The 19376-nt window shown below is 36.8% G+C and overlaps 1 protein-coding gene and 1 pseudogene across 7 annotated transcripts; both read left to right on the top strand.

Moving 5' to 3' along the window:
* Nucleotides 1-1438: 1438 nt before the first annotated feature.
* Nucleotides 1439-16695, top strand: LOC113768447 (protein FAM135B-like). Of its 7 annotated transcripts, none has more exons than XM_027312803.1 (17): nt 1439-1549; nt 3585-3665; nt 4546-4999; nt 5108-5193; nt 5775-5929; nt 6276-6340; nt 6468-6662; nt 6844-6895; nt 8937-9152; nt 9256-9383; nt 10947-11136; nt 11309-11368; nt 11450-11704; nt 13850-14108; nt 14186-14391; nt 14567-14617; nt 15808-16695. In XM_027312803.1, exons 3-17 carry the CDS (start codon nt 4749-4751, stop codon nt 16096-16098), a joined length of 2460 nt encoding a protein of 819 aa, XP_027168604.1. In that variant the 5' UTR covers nt 1439-1549; nt 3585-3665; nt 4546-4748; the 3' UTR covers nt 16099-16695. The 7 variants fall into 7 exon arrangements, with proteins under 7 accessions (XP_027168604.1, XP_027168602.1, XP_027168603.1 ...); XM_027312802.1 differs by lacking the exon at nt 1439-1549 and adding an exon at nt 2914-3065; XM_027312801.1 differs by lacking the exon at nt 3585-3665.
* Nucleotides 16282-19020, top strand: LOC113769448 (annotated as a pseudogene).
* The last annotated feature ends 356 nt before the right edge of the window (nt 19021-19376 follow it).

Here is a 19376-nt window from a genome sequence, read left to right as displayed (position 1 = left end):
TCCCCTAACAAGGATAACCAAAATGTCAAGTAAAATAATACAAAGAAGGAGAAGAGCTCATTGATACATTTCAACATTACAAACACTAGAGTCAAATGCCGACAAAAATCTTCACTAACTAAGCTCTGTAAACCTTTTTTCACATAATATCTATTTATATTTTGAATTTCTACGAATTGATTTTGTGACCTATTGATGTTTAGGGTTTTTTACTCAGTCTTTTCGAATTTCTTCCTTCTTGATTGTTGTTGGTTATTTGTTTAGAATTTAGTGATTATACCTTTTGAAATTTTTCCTTTTTGATATTGGTATAATTACTCTCAGGAACCAACTTGCAAATAATTTCTAATTGCAATCCTTGATTTGTCATTGTGATATTGGTGGATTTTCTTGCTTGTGCTTTACTATACATTTCACATTACCAATAATAATTGTAGCCAAATGTTATTTTTACCAAACATCTTTTGTTTTCATTCAAAATATATTTGGCCATACTTACATAATGCCTGGGATCTAGACAGACAAACAAATACGAAACATGTTACTATTGTAAAGAATAAATATATAAATATATTAAGGTTTGCTAACCGAGCACTGGTTATAATTTTGACAAGATTGAAATTATTAGAAAAATGTCTAAATATAGAGGGTGGATTGTAAATGCGTGCAATGACATGGTAAGTTAGGTATATACGTTTGGCGTCTTAACAAGTGCCCTAAAGTTAGACTTTGAATAAAACCTTGCACGAGTTCGATTCGACAAATAAACTTGTTTAATCTCGTTTACACCTCTAATTACACGTGAATGATTCGAACTAAAGTTGCCAATCCCCAAACTGGGCCCACTTTAAAATCAGGCAACAATCTTTAGATCCAAATTCAATCAAGTCCATTTAACACAAGGCTGAGCTCCAACTTTAGTGGGCCGGATGGGCCATGCTGGGTATGTCCGACAATTTGATTGTCCCCGATCCCCATGGCCGAACAGGTGTCCACGGGCACGTGCTCCCAAGTAGGGATGTACGCGAGCCGAGCTACTCGTCAACAACTCGACTCGAACTCGGTCAACCCGAGTTCGAGTCGAGTTTCGAGTAGCTCGATTACAAATCGAGTCGAGTTTCGAGTCACGTTTTCCCGGCTTGAGGCTCGTCGAGTAGCTCGACGAGCCGGAGTTATTTAAATAAAAAAATTTATAATTTAAATAATATATATTTATTATAATTATAAAATGACCGTTATGGGTATAAGTTATATGGAATTTACAATATACCCTTCTTTATAATAAAATCCTATAATGGCAAAAAAGTAATTACACACTAAAAAGAAAAAATGTCTAAAAAAAAAGGAAGAAAAGACTTTCTTCCTTCTCTGTTCGACTTTCTTCTCTGCTCGAAGAAAGCCTCGCCAAAAAATTCACTTTACCAGCCGGCAACCACTGACTGTGAGACTCCATCGCCATCGCCGCATCTGTGAGACTCCATCGCCATCGCCATCGCCGCATCTGTGAGACTCCATCGCCATCGCCATCGCATCTGGTAACCAGATTCTGGTATGTCTGCCTCTGCTCTAATGTTACTCGCTCTGCTCCTGGTTTGGGTCTGGACCAAAAACAGCTCTGTTGCGTGACGTTTGAGTTTGTCTATAGGATGGATACGTGAATCATCGAATTTTTATTTTTATTTTTTTCCAGAAGCTGGGGTCCAAAATCATCTGTTTTTTCTTTTTCTCTCAATTAAAATTTAATTAAGCTTGGATGTCACCACATTTTGGAGATAATTGCTTTTGAATCCTTAAATAAACAGCAGCAATTTTTCCCTTTAATACTGAGACAAAAGACATCTGAGGAGGAAGGATTAATGATTAATCAAACTGCGCCATGCAAATTGCACCAGTTCGACCTGTTCCTTGATAATTCTGCAGCATATGTCACCGGCCAAAGATCTCATCTCACTCACTTACCCCTTGAAAAAGTCCAAATATTCCTTGTAAAATTTCTACATTCCACCAACTCCTTTAGCTTTAGGTTTGAGCATCGTTATCATCATGTATTATTAAACACAAGAAAGCATCGCCATTTTAATGGTGGTATTGAGGTCATCTTTGCTGGGTCAGGTTAGTGACAAGAGTTTTCAACTTCATTCTTCTATATCCTGTTCAAACACTTGTAATTCTGCTGGACTATGGTCCATTTCTGAACCAGGAACATATTTTTCTGACATGTTCTTGTTTAAAGCAGCTTTCTTTAGTTAGTAATTAGTGATATTTGTGGGGAAAAGGAATTTCTGGATAGATCTTGGCATTGGTTTCTGAATTGAGCTTGTGGTAGTTGGGATATTGTGGCTGTTTGAGATAATTGTTTGTCTCTCAATTTGGTGGCTCAGCTCATGTTTTGCTGAGTTTTGGAATTTTGTGGGGAATTTTGGTTAGTTTGGGTACTTTTGCAGCACACTTAGGAACTATGATCCGAAGAATTAGAATCATCCATTTTTTGCTGCTCTTGTGGGCACCTACCGTTGGTGGGTAATTGCTGAATTTGAAAGTTCCATGTCAAGCAATCCAGCTTGCCTTTGAATCTTCCCAAAACGCCACCTTTGAACTCATTTTTTGGTCAAATCGAGTCAAAAAGCTTGATAAGACTTGACTCGATAAGGCTTGACTAAATGTCGAGCCTTATCGAGTCGAGTCTCGAGCCTAAAGGAAATTCTTCGAGTCGAGCTTCGAGTATCCATTTTTTAGACTCGATCGAGCTCGAGTCGAGCTCGAGCTTCTGTGTATATGAGTCGAGTCGAGCTCGAGTATGACGATACTCGAGCTCGACTCGGCTCGATTACATCCCTACTCCCAAGGACGACAAATAGAAAGTCTTCCTGTCTTTTATGTTTATTCCCATTTTTCTTGTCCCCGCCCCCACCCCTCACCCCAACCCGACCCCATACAAATCATAATTCTGCCTCGTCACCGCCGCAAGCCACCGCTAAAACCACCACTTCTGATGACGTTGCCGCCACTGTTGGACTACCATTTCAAGCCCAAGCCCTCTATTTTCTGACACAACACAAGCCTAGGTATTTTCTACTATTCTGCAAATCTCTTCCTGGATCACACTCTGTTTCTGTTTTGCATAAATGAAAAGGATTTATGTATGAGCTTATGCGGGGATTAAGGTTTAGTCAAGCTCTTGGTGCTGTATTCTCTATCTCTGTCTCATAAGTTGCGGGTTCTGCATTTTTTGCTAAAAGCACTTCGTCTCTAATCGCTCTGTGATGATAATGAGCTCCCTATGTTTCTCTTTCTTAATTTCTGTTATCGATTTCTTCTTTGTGGTGGATTTGTATTATTAGTTTTCCCAAATTAAACCTAGAAGAGAAACAGTGAAACTGATGATCTTTTCCAAATTCCATTCATGCAAGAAATTGTCAAATTCTGGAGCTTTTAGTTTCCTGCCTCTTTAAGCAATTACTTTATTTATTTATTTTTTTTTCAAAGGCCTGGTATACTGTATTACCTTCATTTTAGTTTTGTTGGTCTTCTTGTTTGAAATCAGTGCATATTGACTGTGAGAATTTGTTGTGTTGCTTAATCAGGTCTTACCTGTCTTGTTGCTGAGCTTCTTTTGCCCCACACCCTGATTCTCCAATCCCCTTTTTCTGTTCAGAGGTTTTAAGGTATTATGCCTTTTTTATTTTTTTGGGTTAGTCCATTCATTCCCATCTGTGAGTCCGAAATCCAAAGTGAAAGTTTTGATTTGCCTGTTGCTAGTCATCATGGGGAAGAAGGGCAGAAATAAGAACTAGATTTTCCCCTGAGAGCTTGTCCAATACCAGTACCAGAAAGTGATTCCTTCGACCTTCAGACAGTGGGGCAGTCATTACACCCTTTGTGTGTAGATTTTAGGAGTACAGAGTCTGCGGAAACTATGGTGCCCCAAGACCCACCTTTTAGTTGGTAGAGAATGTGTTGAAAAATTGTGATCTAGTGCTTTACTTAGCTTAGTTGGGTCCAATCAGGAGATACCTAGATGAGTAGTGCTATAAAGGCGTGGCTTGGATGTGACAGATATGCGTTTTCTATGTCTTAGGGGTCCCATTTGTTGATAGCATGCAAGTTAAAAAAGACTTTTCATCATTTTCTCAGGTTTTGATATGGAAAGCTTTCCCAGGGAAAGGATGGAATTCGCACGAGCTCCTCTTTCTTAGTAGGCCTTTAAGTCTTTAACTGCATTACGAATGTGCTTCGAAGAACATAATTTTAGTTATGATTTCATGTTCTTGACACTTCTTGGATGAAAAGTAATGTTGTTGATGGTCTAAGATAGGAGGCATATGCTCCAATGGGAGCAGTGATACCATTGCTTCTTTTTTAATTTTTATTTTGACAAAAGAGACAGAGTGGGTGAGAACTTCATTTTCATATGTCCAATTAACAAATAAACTGCAAGTCTATCTGGTAAAGTCAATTAATTCATTTGTATACTCTATACATCTATCCGAGCTTAATTTGTTTGTTTCTACGAAGTGCTTGACCAGTGGACCTTTGGTGATGCAGAGATCTCTTGGTGAAACTCTCTTCCTCTTTGGCTATATCTATTTCATTCAAACCAGAATTTTACAAATCGATCAGATTTACTACAGAATCTGAGGGTGTAATCTCATTTACCCATTACCAGCAGCTAATGATAATACAATCTTGATTGGGGAAAGAGGAGTTGGCGGGATGCTAGTTTCTGGAATTGGAATAAACTATTGTAAATGTCAGCTATATTACGACGTCTCAGATGGGTCATAACTGGTCTGAACAAATCAGCGCCTAAGAAACTACATATTACTGATGTGAGACCCTTGCCTCTGTTAACCCCGTCTCAACAGAAACAGACACAATTGCTTGACCCCAGCTCCCTGGAGCCTAAAGCTAAAGAATCTGAACAACCAATGCTGGAGGCTGTCCATGAGATTGCCATTTACATTCACCGGTTTCACAACCTTGATTTATTCCAGCAAGGGTACTATAATATCTTGACTGGAACTTCTTTCCTGTGATGTATGAACCAAATTTTATAATTCGATTTTAAACTTTTAACTCATTCATCTTTTTCTGGCACTATACATAGGTGGTATCAGATCAAAATAACAATGAGGTGGGAGGATGATGAGTACAGCTCATTGGGAACTCCATCAAGAGTTGTTCAATATGAAGGTTTTTTTTTTTCCCAATGAGCAGATTTATTGACTAAAGCTGATTCATTTTTGTGTTTAGGTCAATGATGAGGATTTTCTAAATCGCTACTTGTGGTATTGCATGATCAGTGTATCTAGCTTGTTGAGTCTGCTAATTTAATAAGATTTGCTAAATTGCTAATTTGGTTGAAGGCCGGTGTAGAATTTGTCTTCACAGCGATATTTTGGTTAGTAATGTGGAATTCCACGAAAGATGTTATCTAAAATTTCTTTCATTATGTTTAGAAATTTTATGAAACTCATTTGCGTTCACTTTTGTTCCATTGAAAGCTCAAATTATCCTTTCGCAAATTTTATCCTCGTATATTATAAGAGGGTAGAGTCTTGAGCTATAGTTTTTGTCTTTCTCTCTCTATACTCCAACACACTATTCAATGCATGACCAGTTACCCTTGAAATTGTCCAATTATGTACTTGAAAGATCCCTAGCTATGTGCAAATGGAGAAGTTGATATTGGCCTTCTTGTTCTGTACACATGACTTTGGTTTAACATATGTCAACAAAGGAGTATTAGTAGTTTGTATCTTTGTTGAATGCAGCTCCTGATATGGGTTGTGATGACATATGTGGAATATGGAGAATCAATGACACAGACCATAGCTTTTCAACTCAGCCTTTTCGAATTAGATATGCCAGGCAGGATGTTTTTTTGTCAATGATGGTTGCTTTCACGTTACCTCTCAGTAAACATGAGGTAGAAGTCTCTCTGTCCGCTGCCGTCTTGTCTGTTATGTCTATTTCTAGTAGCTGTACAAAAGCTTATAAATTTTGGAAAGAAGTGATCACTACTTTCAATGTAAATGAATGAGCAATGAGGTGTTGCCTTGACTCACGGCAAACATAATCAATTATGTATGGCTGGGTCATATCAGACCAAGGAGGCAACTTTTAGAATTTTTGAAGAGAGATGAACTCCCACCTGGTTAGGAAGATAAGTCTTAGCACATTCTGATTCGAAGTAGTACCTGCAGAGAATTTGAGTGTCCTATTTTTATCTGTTCTCAAACATTCGCAACTTACTGTTACTTTGCCATTACTAGGGTGTATCCACATCAGCTGTTTTATTGAAGTTTGAGCTCATGTATGCTCCAGTGTTGGAGGGCAGGTTAGTTAAAAGATATGTTCTTTGAGTTATGTATTGCATAAGGACAGTTGTAATTATACTTTGCATTCTTCTGTGAGTAAAAACTAGACATCTCTTTAAGCCACTGATGCTTAGGTACTATTTGCAGCTCTAATTTGCTAGCTTCATTGGATGCATGCCCTGCTGCTGTTCATGAATTTCGTCTTCCTCCCAAATCTCTTCTGGGGCTACACACATATTGCCCTGTTCACTTTGATGCCTTTCATTCAGTTCTAGTTGATATCACCGTACACATCAGCCTTCTAAAAGGTGGCCTTTTGCCCTCCTCACTGCAGGTACCCAGGTTTGTTGCTTATTCCTTTTTCTTGAACCTGATAAGTAGTGACAACCTACAATTTTGACAATCTAGCCAAAACTTAACTTTTTTTTAGAGGTACTTCGGTGCATTTGGCTTTGTATTCCCACAAATTGCTATATGTTAGAGATTAATTTAGATAAGTAAACATGATTGTTTCCTTTTTCAGTGGTTCTCTAGGTCGTGAAGTTGCTGGCGAAAAGAATGATACCTCAAAGCAAGTATGTGTTGTTCCTGGAACTTCAGATTTCATTTGATTTTTATTCTCGTCTGTCTTTTGGCTTCAATTGTTCTTGGCTACTGCTTAGACTCATATATTTGTATCTGGTCTTAATCCTATCAACCAGCTCTGTCTTTTGCATTCAAGACATAGATTTAAGAGGACTACCTGGCATACCTTGAAAGTTTCCTTTTAAAACTTATGGTTCAGCTTTTTCTGCATGGATACTTGAGTTAGATCACTGAGGCAAGGGAGTTATGCATGTTTCTGTACCTGGTTTCTATAGCTACTTAACAAGCCTATTGCGCTAGTATTAGGCCTCTAATAAGTAACATCTGAGTTGTGCCTATAGTGAGAATCGTACCTATTACAGTTGTCAATATCGGGAAAAATTGCCCCTCCAACCCAGTAAGGCAAATTTCATGATACATGCAACAGAAGATTGGTAGACAGAGTGTTATGTTGCATATCCAATGGGCGACATGTGTTTAATGGGCTTAAAAATCTAGGTTTCTCTGCTAGCTGCTAGGTCTAAGGTTTTAAGTTACCAATGGCACACTGTGATACTATGGTTGCTTAAGTATCATCTTTATGGGGGGTTTGCATTGAAACTACAACCTAGGTGTATGCAACTAGTGGAATAAGTACAGGTTCTCATTTATCTGGAAATGTTTGTTTAACGACGAAGTGTATTCGGGATTGAAGAATTCAGTAAATGGTGTAGCACCCTCAAGGTTTGAGCACTTGTTATATCAAGGTGCTAGTTATTAACTCTGATTTGGTATGAAAACAGATTTCTGAAGCATGGAGACTAAACCTGTTTGGATCAAGAATTCGCGTGAGTTTGCTGCACGTGGCAAAATAATACTTTGAGTCACTAGTATATCTGTAAAGGAAACTAGAAATGGGATATTATAACTTAGAAAGTACTTTTAAAACATGATTAATGATGCATGCTGGTGTGGAATGATAAATTAAAGCTTTGGTCGATGGCCACAGAATAGTTTTTAGGAAAAACTGTGAAAAACCTTGAATAAAGGCTGTTTACACAGAAAGAACTCAGAAAAAGGAAAATTTGGCGATATGTGGAGAACTGAATTAAAGATGACCTCATAAAAAGGAAAATTCATTGATATGAAAACTGAACTGAAGATATTTGAACTCAATATAGAAGACGATGACCTCATAAAAAGGAAAATTCATTGATATGAAAACTGAACTGAAGATATTTGAACTCAATATAGAAGACTCATTGGAAATTTTAAATCGAATAAAATAAAAAAAATTGGATTTGACTGTTAATTTGCTTAGAAAACTTGCTAAAAACATCTGTCAGGGTCAAGTGGATATCTACTTTTTGAGGGTAAACTGCAACTAAGGTGATAGTTCAGAAGGCTTTGTGAATGTAACTTAGTATGTGAAAAAATTGTGGGAGGCAAATAGAAAGGAAACTTATTGTTGGCATTGTTCATAGTGGTAAATAGCTATAATAAGCCAGTTGAGGGGGTATTGTTCAGTTTTTTATTTATCTTGAAAAGTATTTCTAGTAAATAAGTTGAATAAGATCGATATTAAGAACCTACCAACCTCATGCCATATTTTGATTCTAAGGAGTTCCTTTGCTTCGTGGAATAAGCTGGCTTCAAAAAGGTATCCCAACCTAAATAAATTACCACCTGAAAAGCATTGAAATACTCAATGCTGTTTTGGTTGTTTGGAAAAGCAAGTCAAAATGCTTCTGCATCATCAGTATTAGTACCACCATATTGAGATGTCAAAGCTAATAATTCCCATTCTACAAGCTCTGCATATATAGGCGGATAAGAAATATCCTAGTGATAATTTCTGAGAGTTTCAAATTCCTGTAACACATGTTTCTTTAATTGTGCTTTGAAATAGATTGTTTCTCCTTGGATGTGTAGTTAATAGAAAAAATCTTTTGGTCAAGTGGTTTTCCTAATTGAAGTTTACTTGAAATTGCCTTCAGCTTGTACTGGTTCTGACCTAGAATCTTTCTATTGCTGTCCATGTTCTTGAAACAGGTATTGCTTATTAAGGCATTTGTAACTGCTCGTGATCTGCTCATTGAAGAATTACAAAATCTCAGCAAGGCTATTAATCAAACAGTTGATATTCCTGATTTTACTTCTAAGCTTGATGATAATGAGTTTTTGGGATGCTTTGCAAGCAGGGATGAGGAAAATACTGATCTTGTTGTTTCAGGAAAAGAGTCGAGCGAATACAATAATGGCTTTCAGGTCCATTCTCAATTTGTTCCTTTGAAGTACTCGTCGATTTGTTGTTCACTTTGATAGTTTAATTTGATGATTCAATGCTTTTTTTTTTTCTTGTGTCTTTCAGAAAGGAAACATTGACACTCAAAGTTTTAGAACTCTGGATTCGTTATCTAATGATGAATTACTCTGCTCATTTCACTTACTTGGGAATCAAACATTTCACTTGTGGAGTACGTTTTCGAAGTTTCACAGGTTTGTCATTTGTGTTATATTCTTAAATCAATCACATGTTTCTGCAATTCTCTAGGCTGTAAAGATAAAGCTTCTTTTCTACAACTATGTAAAGTTCATTTTACTGAAACTTTGGGAAAGACAATCTTATAGACTATCTACCTGTTTGGTAATGATATTTTCAGCGCAAGTAAGAGCAGAGACATGTTTATTATGCATTTTTTGGAAAAAAAGGAAAGTGGATAATGCATTGGGATGTTGATGCAGGATCTTTAAGTTTGAGCCCAGAAATAGGCTGTGGCACAAAGTTGCAAGGCTGAAAAGTTTATGGAATTTCAAGGGGCTGAAGCTGTTGAGCTTGGTTCAGTTAACTTGTTTTTAAGTTTGGCTAATTGGGGAACTTTAAGTACTGCAGTCAAAACTACATGTTACTATGTCCAAGTCTTTTTGATGGCCATGCTTTTTATCCTCAGCTTCCGTGGTTTTTAAAAACTCAAAATTTTGTCTGTGTATCAACTCAAGCTCACCAACATAAGCTGCTTCCTAGGCAACTATATTACTGGTTGTCTGTGGCATAACAATTGATGCAAGCCGAAGGGTGGATCTAGCACATATTGAGGGGTCTTTGCTAAGTTAATAGTCAAATAAAAACACTAAACAAGTAGAACAGCCATACTTATAAATGCCTAATATTGTTTTCTACAATTACTAGGATTCTTGTGCTCCCAGGTAATTAAAATAAAATATAAGTAAGAAATCTTAACCAAGTGAAAATAGAGGTATCAACAAAGTTCTGTAGACTGAAGTATTATACTGCTTCATTTACCAGAAAATTATGCTTGTTTCTAAAGAGAGGAATGTTTATGCTTGATATTGTGCATCCTATTGTACAGGAAGGCACAGACATGGTTAATTCATGGGGAGGAGTTCAACGGAATAGAACCAATTGGGAACTTCTGGTAGAGTGGGGTTTTAGTCAGTGTCTTTGAGTTGATTTACTGATGCTTTTAAATGCTGGTTAATGGATAAGAATTCTTATATTACTGGGTTAATCCTCAAGAATCTGGCCAAAATTCTGCTTATATTAATAAAATTTGATTATACGCCTCCAAAAAAAAAAGAAGAAAGAACGTCAGGTTTTTTAGTCCCTTTCCCTTCAGCCATCTTAGTGTGATCTTTGTTAGACCACTTTCTGTATGCGGCCATTTTGAAGTTTGTGTTCTGAGACTCAGGGATATATTTTTATCTCTGATGATGTATCAGAAGTTAAACCATCATCCTATCAGACAAGTATGCTATACAAGTCCTATTAGAATATACAGAATCAAGACCTAAAAACAGAAAAAGGGATCCCTAACTCAACACAAAGCTGAGTATTCTGTTGATTTCTGCATTTATTGGTGGAATGACGTTAACTGGATGAAAAATGAACGACAAACCATTTGTACTAGAGAGTTTATGTGTCTTTTGCTTTTTCATTGTGAGTAGCTTTTTGTGTTTTACATTTATGAAATGCACTGACTATTTTTCTGTGCTTGCTGCTGCATACATTAACTTCTAAGACTTTCTTTTGCTTCTGACCAGGGCTAACAAAATAAAGATTCTTGAACATTTACAAGATCAATGGGCTATTGATCGGAGAGCGGAATGGTCAATATGGATGGTTCACTCTAAGGTTGAGATGCCTCATCAATATATAAGTAGTGCTGTTGATGACTCGTCCTACCATGGTTTTCATGGGAGAGCACCTGTTTTGCGGAAAATTTCTGAGGATGTAATTTTCTCAACACTTGTGTCTTCTACTGTTTTATTCTAGTACTTGTATAGTTCTCCTTAACTGGGGACTGCAGTTAGTGTTCTACATAATATTGTTGTGTTTTTTTCTTCGTTTATTGTGACAAAGCATTGGCAGGGTCCAGTGAAAATTTTCATTGTGCTTTCTGCAGCCAGCCCAAACTGCAGCTATGCGAGCTGAGCTTCATAGACGAAGTATTGCCCAAATGAGAGTGGGTCACTCTATAATATTTCTGGTTTGCTGGTCTATGTTCATTTGCATGGACATCTGAACTTGCATTGCTTCTTTGTAGATCAATAGTAGATCCATTCAAGACCTGCATATATTTGGAGATCCATCACGGATTCCAATCATGCTTGTAGAGCGCACTGTAAATGCACCATTACGTTCAACCAGTGGAAATTCATACTTCAGCCGTGCGGATCAGAAGAACAAAGTTAGCCCACTTTCAGAAGTTGGATCCAAAGCGATGGACAAATTATCTGGTGTGAGCTCCCGGCAAAGTGGTCGTGTTTTGAAAATAGTTGTCTTTGTCCATGGGTTTCAGGTATTATCCTTCTCTTTGAGCTGTAGACCTTCAAAAGTTTCAGCAGACATTTTTAATATTTTCTTCCTACATGACAATGCTACTGTAGCTACTTGAGCTCTCTTGCTTTGCTACTATTTCTTAATTGAGAATAATTTTAGTTTTATTGTGCTTTTACCTCATTTCCATGTGATGCTCAGCTGTTGCATCCATGGTCTTACATATATGTGTAACTACATTGTATTAAGACAAAACTGAGAACCTGTGTGCTTTATATGGTTGCACGATTTAAGAAAAAGAGAGACTAAAATCAACATACCTTGAATAAGATTGCCTTAATATTGGGGAGATTGATGATGGATGAGAACAGATCTGCCTGTAGTGTTATTTCAAATCTTTTATTGACTTCTGTGGTTGCTCTGATCTAAAGTGGTTCGGACACGGAAGAAATAGTTTGAGAAAGATTTTAAGCACATATTTTGTAAAGGGTTAATTTTTGCTACACCTTCATTTTAAAATTTCTTCGCACTGGCAGTCTGGGTACATGACAGATAACCTCCATTCAAACTTTAAATTCTCTTTTAGCACATTTGGCATGCATCCAAGCCACATTTAAAACCAACTGTGTAGGACATGTTAATCCATATTTACAACGTTTACCCTGATTAATAAAAGGGATAATTTCAGAAACCTCCCTTGAGGTTTCTGACAATTTTGCCTAGTACCCTTGAGGTTTTCAATATTACACTTACCTCCCTTGGCCCTATAAAATGACCATAATAACCTTAATATATTAATATTTTCATGCAATTAAACAACTCCTAAGCTTGTGCATAGGAATGCACCACACAATTAAACATTTAATGGAAAAAAAGATTCACTCATGGAATAACTAATTATGTCCTAAACACAACTCTAACATATTACAAATTAATTTTAACTTTGCTTGGAGGATATGAAGATGAATAGAAGATGTAAGCTGGAGGTTTAAAAAGGACAGAACATGTGTTGGTACTCCAACGTTTGAGGGATAGGATGTTATATTAATACAGTTGGCGAAATTTTTTGAGTTTAACAGTGCTGATTTTTTTTTTTTTTTTTTTCAATTTGTAACTTAGATTGAGGTTTTAGAATTTAGGGGCTGATGGCGGTGGTGGTCATGCTGATAATGGTACGAATTTGAAATGTATGAATAAGAAAGGTTTAAAATTGTATAGATGAGCATTGAAAGTGGGTTTGAGATTTTGTGCATATTCCATAATTTTTTAAAGAATTTTATAAGAAGGTAAAATGAATTTGACAATTTCATGAGGGCGTTTTGGGTTATTCATCAAAATTTTGACCATTGACTAGTTTTTGTTACCAAAATGGTAAACTCAAGCGAGTTATGTCTAAGTTTTAAAATCTCAAGGGAACTAGGTGAAATTGTCAAAAACTTCAAGGGAGGTTTCTGAAATTATCCCTTAATAAAATCATCTTCTTCAAATAATGCCCAACCCCAAATGTTCTTATACAACAATATTCATCACGTTTTTGTTCTAAAAGTTAAAAGGTTTCCATGTGCTTTTCTGGGTATCTTAATGAGATTTTAACAAACCCCTAATATTGGTTTACTGAATATACGCCATTTTCTTTTCTCCTTTTGTGCATATTCCAGTACATTAGATTAGGGAGAACAATTGTTTGTCTGATTTTTATTTTTTGGCTAAAATAACAGAATATGATCTTTTATTCTTGTTACCTGCAATTAGTCTGCTTTTGAATCCTTTCTCATTTTAACTTAAGTGAAAGTTGTAGCCAGAAAGATCCAATTTGGTGACTTTCATCATATCAACTTGTGAAGCCTTTGATAACCTTTCGCCAAAGTTCTTGAGCATTATTTCTGTGCATTGCGCTCGCAAACGTGTGTCTTGGCTGGTGTGCTCACTGAAAATTTTATAAATCGCAAATACGAAATAGTGGTCTATTAGCTTCCTGAATAAATTCCTTTTCTGTTGGATTATGAGTATGATATCCATATTATTTTGTACAGCTAAATCAACTACCAAATTGTGTAACAAAATATGCCGGGAAGAAAGGAATGGGACTGTCTTATAAATGTTATCTATTAGGTTTTCTTCCAAATTTAGAGCTGACCTTTTAGCATGTGGGCTAAAAAATGTGCAGGGGCATCACCTGGACTTGCGACTAGTTCGTAATCAATGGCTTTTGATTGATCCTAAGGTAGAATTTTTAATGTCAGAGGTTAATGAAGAGAAAACATCTGGAGATTTTAGAGAAATGGGACAGAGACTAGCTCAAGAAGTAGTCTCTTTCATAAAGAAGAAGATGGATAAGGTCTCTAGATCTGGAGGTTTACGAAGTATAAAGCTAAGCTTCGTTGGACATTCAATTGGGAACATCATTTTGAGAACTGCATTAACAGGTTCGAATGCTGTGGCAAAAAATGCAATTCTAAGATCAACTTGGAAGGATGCTGATTTTGTGCTTTACTTTTTGCAGAGAGTGTTATGGAACCATACCTCAGATTCCTTTATACCTATGTATCTGTTTCTGGTCCACATCTAGGATATTTGTACAGCTCAAATTCTTTATTCAATTCTGGATTGTGGCTCTTGAAGAAGCTCAAGGGCACACAATGCATTCATCAGCTTACTTTCACGGATGATCCAGATCTCCAAAATACTTTTCTGTACGGACTTTGTAAGGTAATGATTTTGATTGACAGCATGCTCTGAAGTTTTCTTTGCCTCTGGACTCTTTTTTCCTTTAGCCTTTTCCAGTGAAAATTTTCTTCATATTTTCCTTTTCTGATGGGTTGGAAAAAACCTTTGTTTGTTGTCACTGAATATATATCTTCTATGTTTATTTCTCTTCTCTCAGCAAAAGACCTTGGAGAACTTCAGGAACATTATTCTCTTATCTTCACCGCAGGTATTATTTAATCCTCAAACATTTATCACGTGTAGCGAGTTCTGGTTTTCTTCTGCTAGTTGTTTATAACAACTTCATCTTCTTTATTTTCTATAACCTTATAGACATAACACTGCAAAACACTGACAGATCTGCAAAACTTCCATATGATTTTAATTATTGAGTTTGACACCGTGTATCAGACGTGTAGAAAGTTAAATCTCTGGTGATATGATGTTCTTCCACCACTTGTGGGAACAATGACTGTTGTGATGGAAAGGTTTTTTGTTTACTGAGATGGTGAAGAATATTTGGATGCCTTTTGTTAGCCTTCTCAGGTGCTGTACGGTTGCATTGTAGGTTATCGTTAAACATCTATTTTTGTTGGTTAGTTCCAACTTATAGAATACCATAATATGTTAGGATGAAACTTCTTATGGATTCTTTAGAGAATATGCCAACACGCATCTTTTTTTGAGTTGCTCCTCTTGTAAGCCGCTGACTTGTGCCATAGTTAATAGTATTGAGTACCAAGCAAATGTAAATATCCCTTACTCTTTGAATGGCACTGAATGTGTTAGAACCAATAAATGATAGCTGCACGTGTGTTCATAGGTGCAGATGTTAAACTCTTGTATTTCGCCAACTTTATGGCTGCAATCGCCTCCATCAACCTCTCCATCTCTTTCCTCCATCTCATGAGTTTTTTTTTATATATATTTTTTATTTTTTGTACTTTTCAGAACTAACATGTTGCCGCTAGCTTTTCAGGTTTACATGTTATGCTTATCTGCATTACAGTTAACCCTCATATCCACAACTTTTGCCTTTGCCATGTGTCATATTCATCCATCATACCAAACTAGTTTACACCATATCCAATTTTAGATACTATTGGAGTAAAAATTATATATTATTTTAACTCGTATTTATCAAAAAACAAGTTTTAGTTCTGAAGTCGAATTCTTTAACTGTAGCACCGCATGATAAGGGATAGCTGGGGTTGAGGTTAATTTACTCTGCGGAGAACTGTTTGTCGTGGATGAATTTTTTGATGCATTAGATGGTTTTTGAGCTCCAGTTTTGTGTATGATCCCCTTAATAGACCCAATAAGGAAAGTGAGAAACAGTTTGCTAGATGCTCGTCTATCCAATTTTGTGATCGGTTATGTAAACTACTGATGGCAGTGGCGAATTGCTTCTTGTCTCAGGATGGTTACGTGCCATATCATTCTGCAAGAATTGAAATGTGTCAAGCATCTTCAGGGGACAACTCGAAGAAGGGTAAAGTTTTTCTGGAGATGCTTAATGATTGCTTGGACCAGATACGTGCGCCCTTGTCTGAACCCAGAGTATTCATGCGGTGCGATGTTAATTTTGATATCTCCTTGCATGGGAGGAGCTTGAATACTATCATTGGACGAGCAGCTCATATAGAATTCTTGGAGTCAGACATATTTGCCAGATTCCTTATGTGGTCATTCCCAGAACTCTTCCGGTGATTCAAGGAATTTTTTTTTCTCCCATTTTTGTGGTATAGGTGATTTTAACCAAAGACAAAGAACCAGAGCTTTTGATGGCTGTGTGACCTCCAATTTTTGAAGTGAGGAGGGAGGCCAGCCAACTTATGGTTTCTGGATTTGGCATTGCCCCTGGGAGTGGAGCTTAAATCTGAATGTTAAAGGATGCAGCTGAGTGAAGGTGTGTGGATGGATGATGTTTTGCTGTAACAAATGGGCAGTTCACTGAGAAAGCAATTCCGCTTTTGGCTGAAAGCCCTTTTTTTTTTTTTTGCATTTTTTCCCACCCCCACCCCTTTAAGGTGTACCTATGTATTTAGAGTAGTATTTAGTTAGGTAGATTGTGTACTTTTTTAGTTAATTATTACTGTATACATGTTTTATAATAGCAGATTTAGGTGATAAATTTCATAGGGGTGTGTTTGTACATTGGTTGAGGAAGTTTATGGGGTGTCGGGGAAGTTGATGATGAGGATATTGTTGTATCTTTTGTGCAGCGAGAGAAATCATGCACATGTGTAATGAATCCTCAAAAAAGAAGAAGGTTTCTTAATGCTAATATGATGGTTTAGTAGGTAAGTTCCTCAAACAATGAAAAGCTGTTTGATATATCCGCAACAATCAAGAAGCTCCTGGTGTATCCTACTCATTCTTCTTCTCCTCTCAGTTCCAAGTTCTAAGCTCCAAGTTCGGGCTCGAGTTTGATGTTAACAGAGCTTGAGTCGAGTTCGGATTCGAACTGCTCAAGAGTGGCTCGATTCATTTGTAACTCTAATCAAGTTTGAGTTCAATTAAAACTCGTGTTCGAACTCGTATTGACTGAGTTCGAGTTTGAACAATAAAAATTTGAGTTCGAACTTGTGTTGATTGAGTTCAAATTTGAATAAATTAAAGGGATAATTTCAGAAACCAGTTTCACTCCCCTCCCCTGTGGTTTCTGAAATTCCACAAACCTCCTTTGTCAGATGGTGAGGTCCCATTTCTTACATCATTGGTGCCAAAAAGACTTAAAGACCCTTACAATTTTGCTAATATTTCGTGATTATCTGAAAGCTATTAGTTAAGTTAGTTATAAACACAATTAATGTAATTAACCATAAATTAGAGTCCTAACAACCAAAATAGAAAAGGGAGTGTAGTGAAATGGAGCCAAACTTAGGCGCCATGATCTTGATCTGATTGACATAACAGCTTGAAAAAAATCTGTGCATATACAAGCAAGAAACTTACTGGACTCCCGCCATTGTTGAGATAGAGCAACTGAGCTTAATGGTTGGCAAACAAACTTGTTGATTCTAAGCTTTGCTGAAGAGTCTCTTAGCTCGACCAGTAAGTGTTTAAGATTTCGGAGACTGTTTCAACATTCCTTGGCAGCTTATGATGATTTGTGCGTTGTTTGTATAAGCTTGATATATGTTTGCTTATGATTTTCTGGTTTGTCATGTGACTTGGTTTGCTAAGCCTCTACCAGATTATGCTTGCTTGATTCTATATTTCTCGTCGTACTTGGGTTGTTTGATATAGTTAGATGCCAAACCTCAGTACTTTGAGAGCTCATTCTTTCTCTGTGTAACTTCAGCAACCAATGTTGCAAGATGGTTAATATTGTAACTAATATTTTCTGTAACTTCAATAACTAATTTGTAACTTCAGTAGGCTATGATTGTCTATTGTAGGATGGTTAACACTGATGTTCATGATATTGTGCTCCATTTTATGGGAAGAAAAGTAAGAGTGGCTAAGGTAGATCCCTAAAATACATTAGACATCCTTTATTAGAGAATGCAGCAGCAAGTTTGCTTATTGCAGAAGATGGGCTATAAATCAAATACAAACGATGAAAATAGGTCATAGCATCATAATGTATCATCCTGCCTGAAATCTGACACTTTTACCATTGAGTTATGCTTTAGTTGAAAGTAAAGAATATACAGAGGAGCCTGCAACAAAAGTAAAGTTCCGAACGTCATTAATCATTCTAGGCTGCTCCACCTCAATGTCATTAACTGGAACTGGTCAGTTTCTCAAACATCCTTTTAGTGCAAATTAAGGAGCTTGCTGCTTGAACTTTGAAATGATTCCATTCAATTTGGGATTGTAGCTGCTGATTGAAAAAATTATCTTCTGCAAATATTAAATTTATTGCAATAATGTCAGGATACAGGGAGAGAGTTTTTGCAATCATTGGTGTCAAGGTGTATGCTGCTGGGCTATATGTGAATCAGTCAATTTCACTAGGATAAAACTGTTTGCATTTATCAAATCTGATTGAACAAGGAAAGAGAGGAGAGGGAAAAGTAAATTAAGAAGCTAATATTGATTGGAAACTGCAGCTCCTTTGGAAAAATCTCTGCAAATTGTTCTGGTGAGAGATGTGGATGGTAAAACGTTTTGGGATGCCTTAGATGAAGCCATCTCTCCAAGAATTAAATCGCCTGCTCCAGTTGATACCGCTGCTCTTTCTACATTTAGTACTCTGTTTCAAGGAAGGCCTCTTAATAAGGGTACCATTATCTTCTTGACTTGGCCGGACTCTACCAAAATGCTTGTAAGTTGCATGTAGTAAAATTCAATTTTCCTGCATTTCTTTATATGCTGATGGCTTTTTGCTAAAGATGTGTTTCCTCTTTTCTTCTTAGTCTTAAGCTTCTACTGTGCTATTTTCTTTCTTGTAAACATATCAGCTTGACTCTCTTAAAAAATCTGTAGGTTTCTGTATCGAGTGATGGGTTGCCTTCTGGTGTTGATGCAACTACTGAGTCAACAAATGTGATATTAGCTCTTTTTGATGTATTTCTGGGAAGTGATTCAGTTTCTCCTACTCTTAAGGCTTCAGTGACCAGTGGATTGACAGCATTGCTGAATGGCTGAAGTAAAGAAAACAAGAGAGATTTTCTGCTCAGTTGTTTTAATTCCTGACACTCAATGTTCATCATAGCTTTCTACATGAATGAAATGCTCTAAATCTTGTTTTGTACACTATGAACACTTTGGAAAGAGCATTGCTCCACTAATCTAATAACCAGAAGTAAGAACCCTCCACTAAAACCTCCCCTGACGTTGTGTGCTTGTCTGTTGATTGGTCTCACTTACACCCCCCAAGTTTCATTCTTCTTAAATTCCCTCCCAATTCTTCACATCAGATTAGCTCTCTAACCCAAGATAATGAGGGCATTTGTGGTATACACTTGTTTCTCTCTCCAGATACTAATTTTTTATTGTTTGTATTTTTAAATTGGGTCTATTTTGGCATTGCTTAT

This window comes from Coffea eugenioides, chromosome 4 (genome assembly GCF_003713205.1).
Source record: "Coffea eugenioides isolate CCC68of chromosome 4, Ceug_1.0, whole genome shotgun sequence".
Lineage (NCBI taxonomy): Eukaryota > Viridiplantae > Streptophyta > Magnoliopsida > Gentianales > Rubiaceae > Coffea > Coffea eugenioides.
Note: the sequence above shows the minus strand (reverse complement) of the source record. Positions and strands in the feature narration are given on the sequence as shown.

Excerpts from the sequence above, each read along its gene's own strand:
- LOC113768447 (XM_027312801.1), top strand. The coding sequence starts at position 4,749 with ATGTCAGCTATATTACGACGTCTCAGATGGGTCATAACTGGTCTGAAC. Across the intron at positions 5,930-6,275 it reads TACCTCTCAGTAAACATGAG|GGTGTATCCACATCAGCTGT; the intron begins GTAGAAGTCTCT and ends TGCCATTACTAG. Across the intron at positions 14,392-14,566 it reads TTCTGTACGGACTTTGTAAG|CAAAAGACCTTGGAGAACTT; the intron begins GTAATGATTTTG and ends CTCTTCTCTCAG.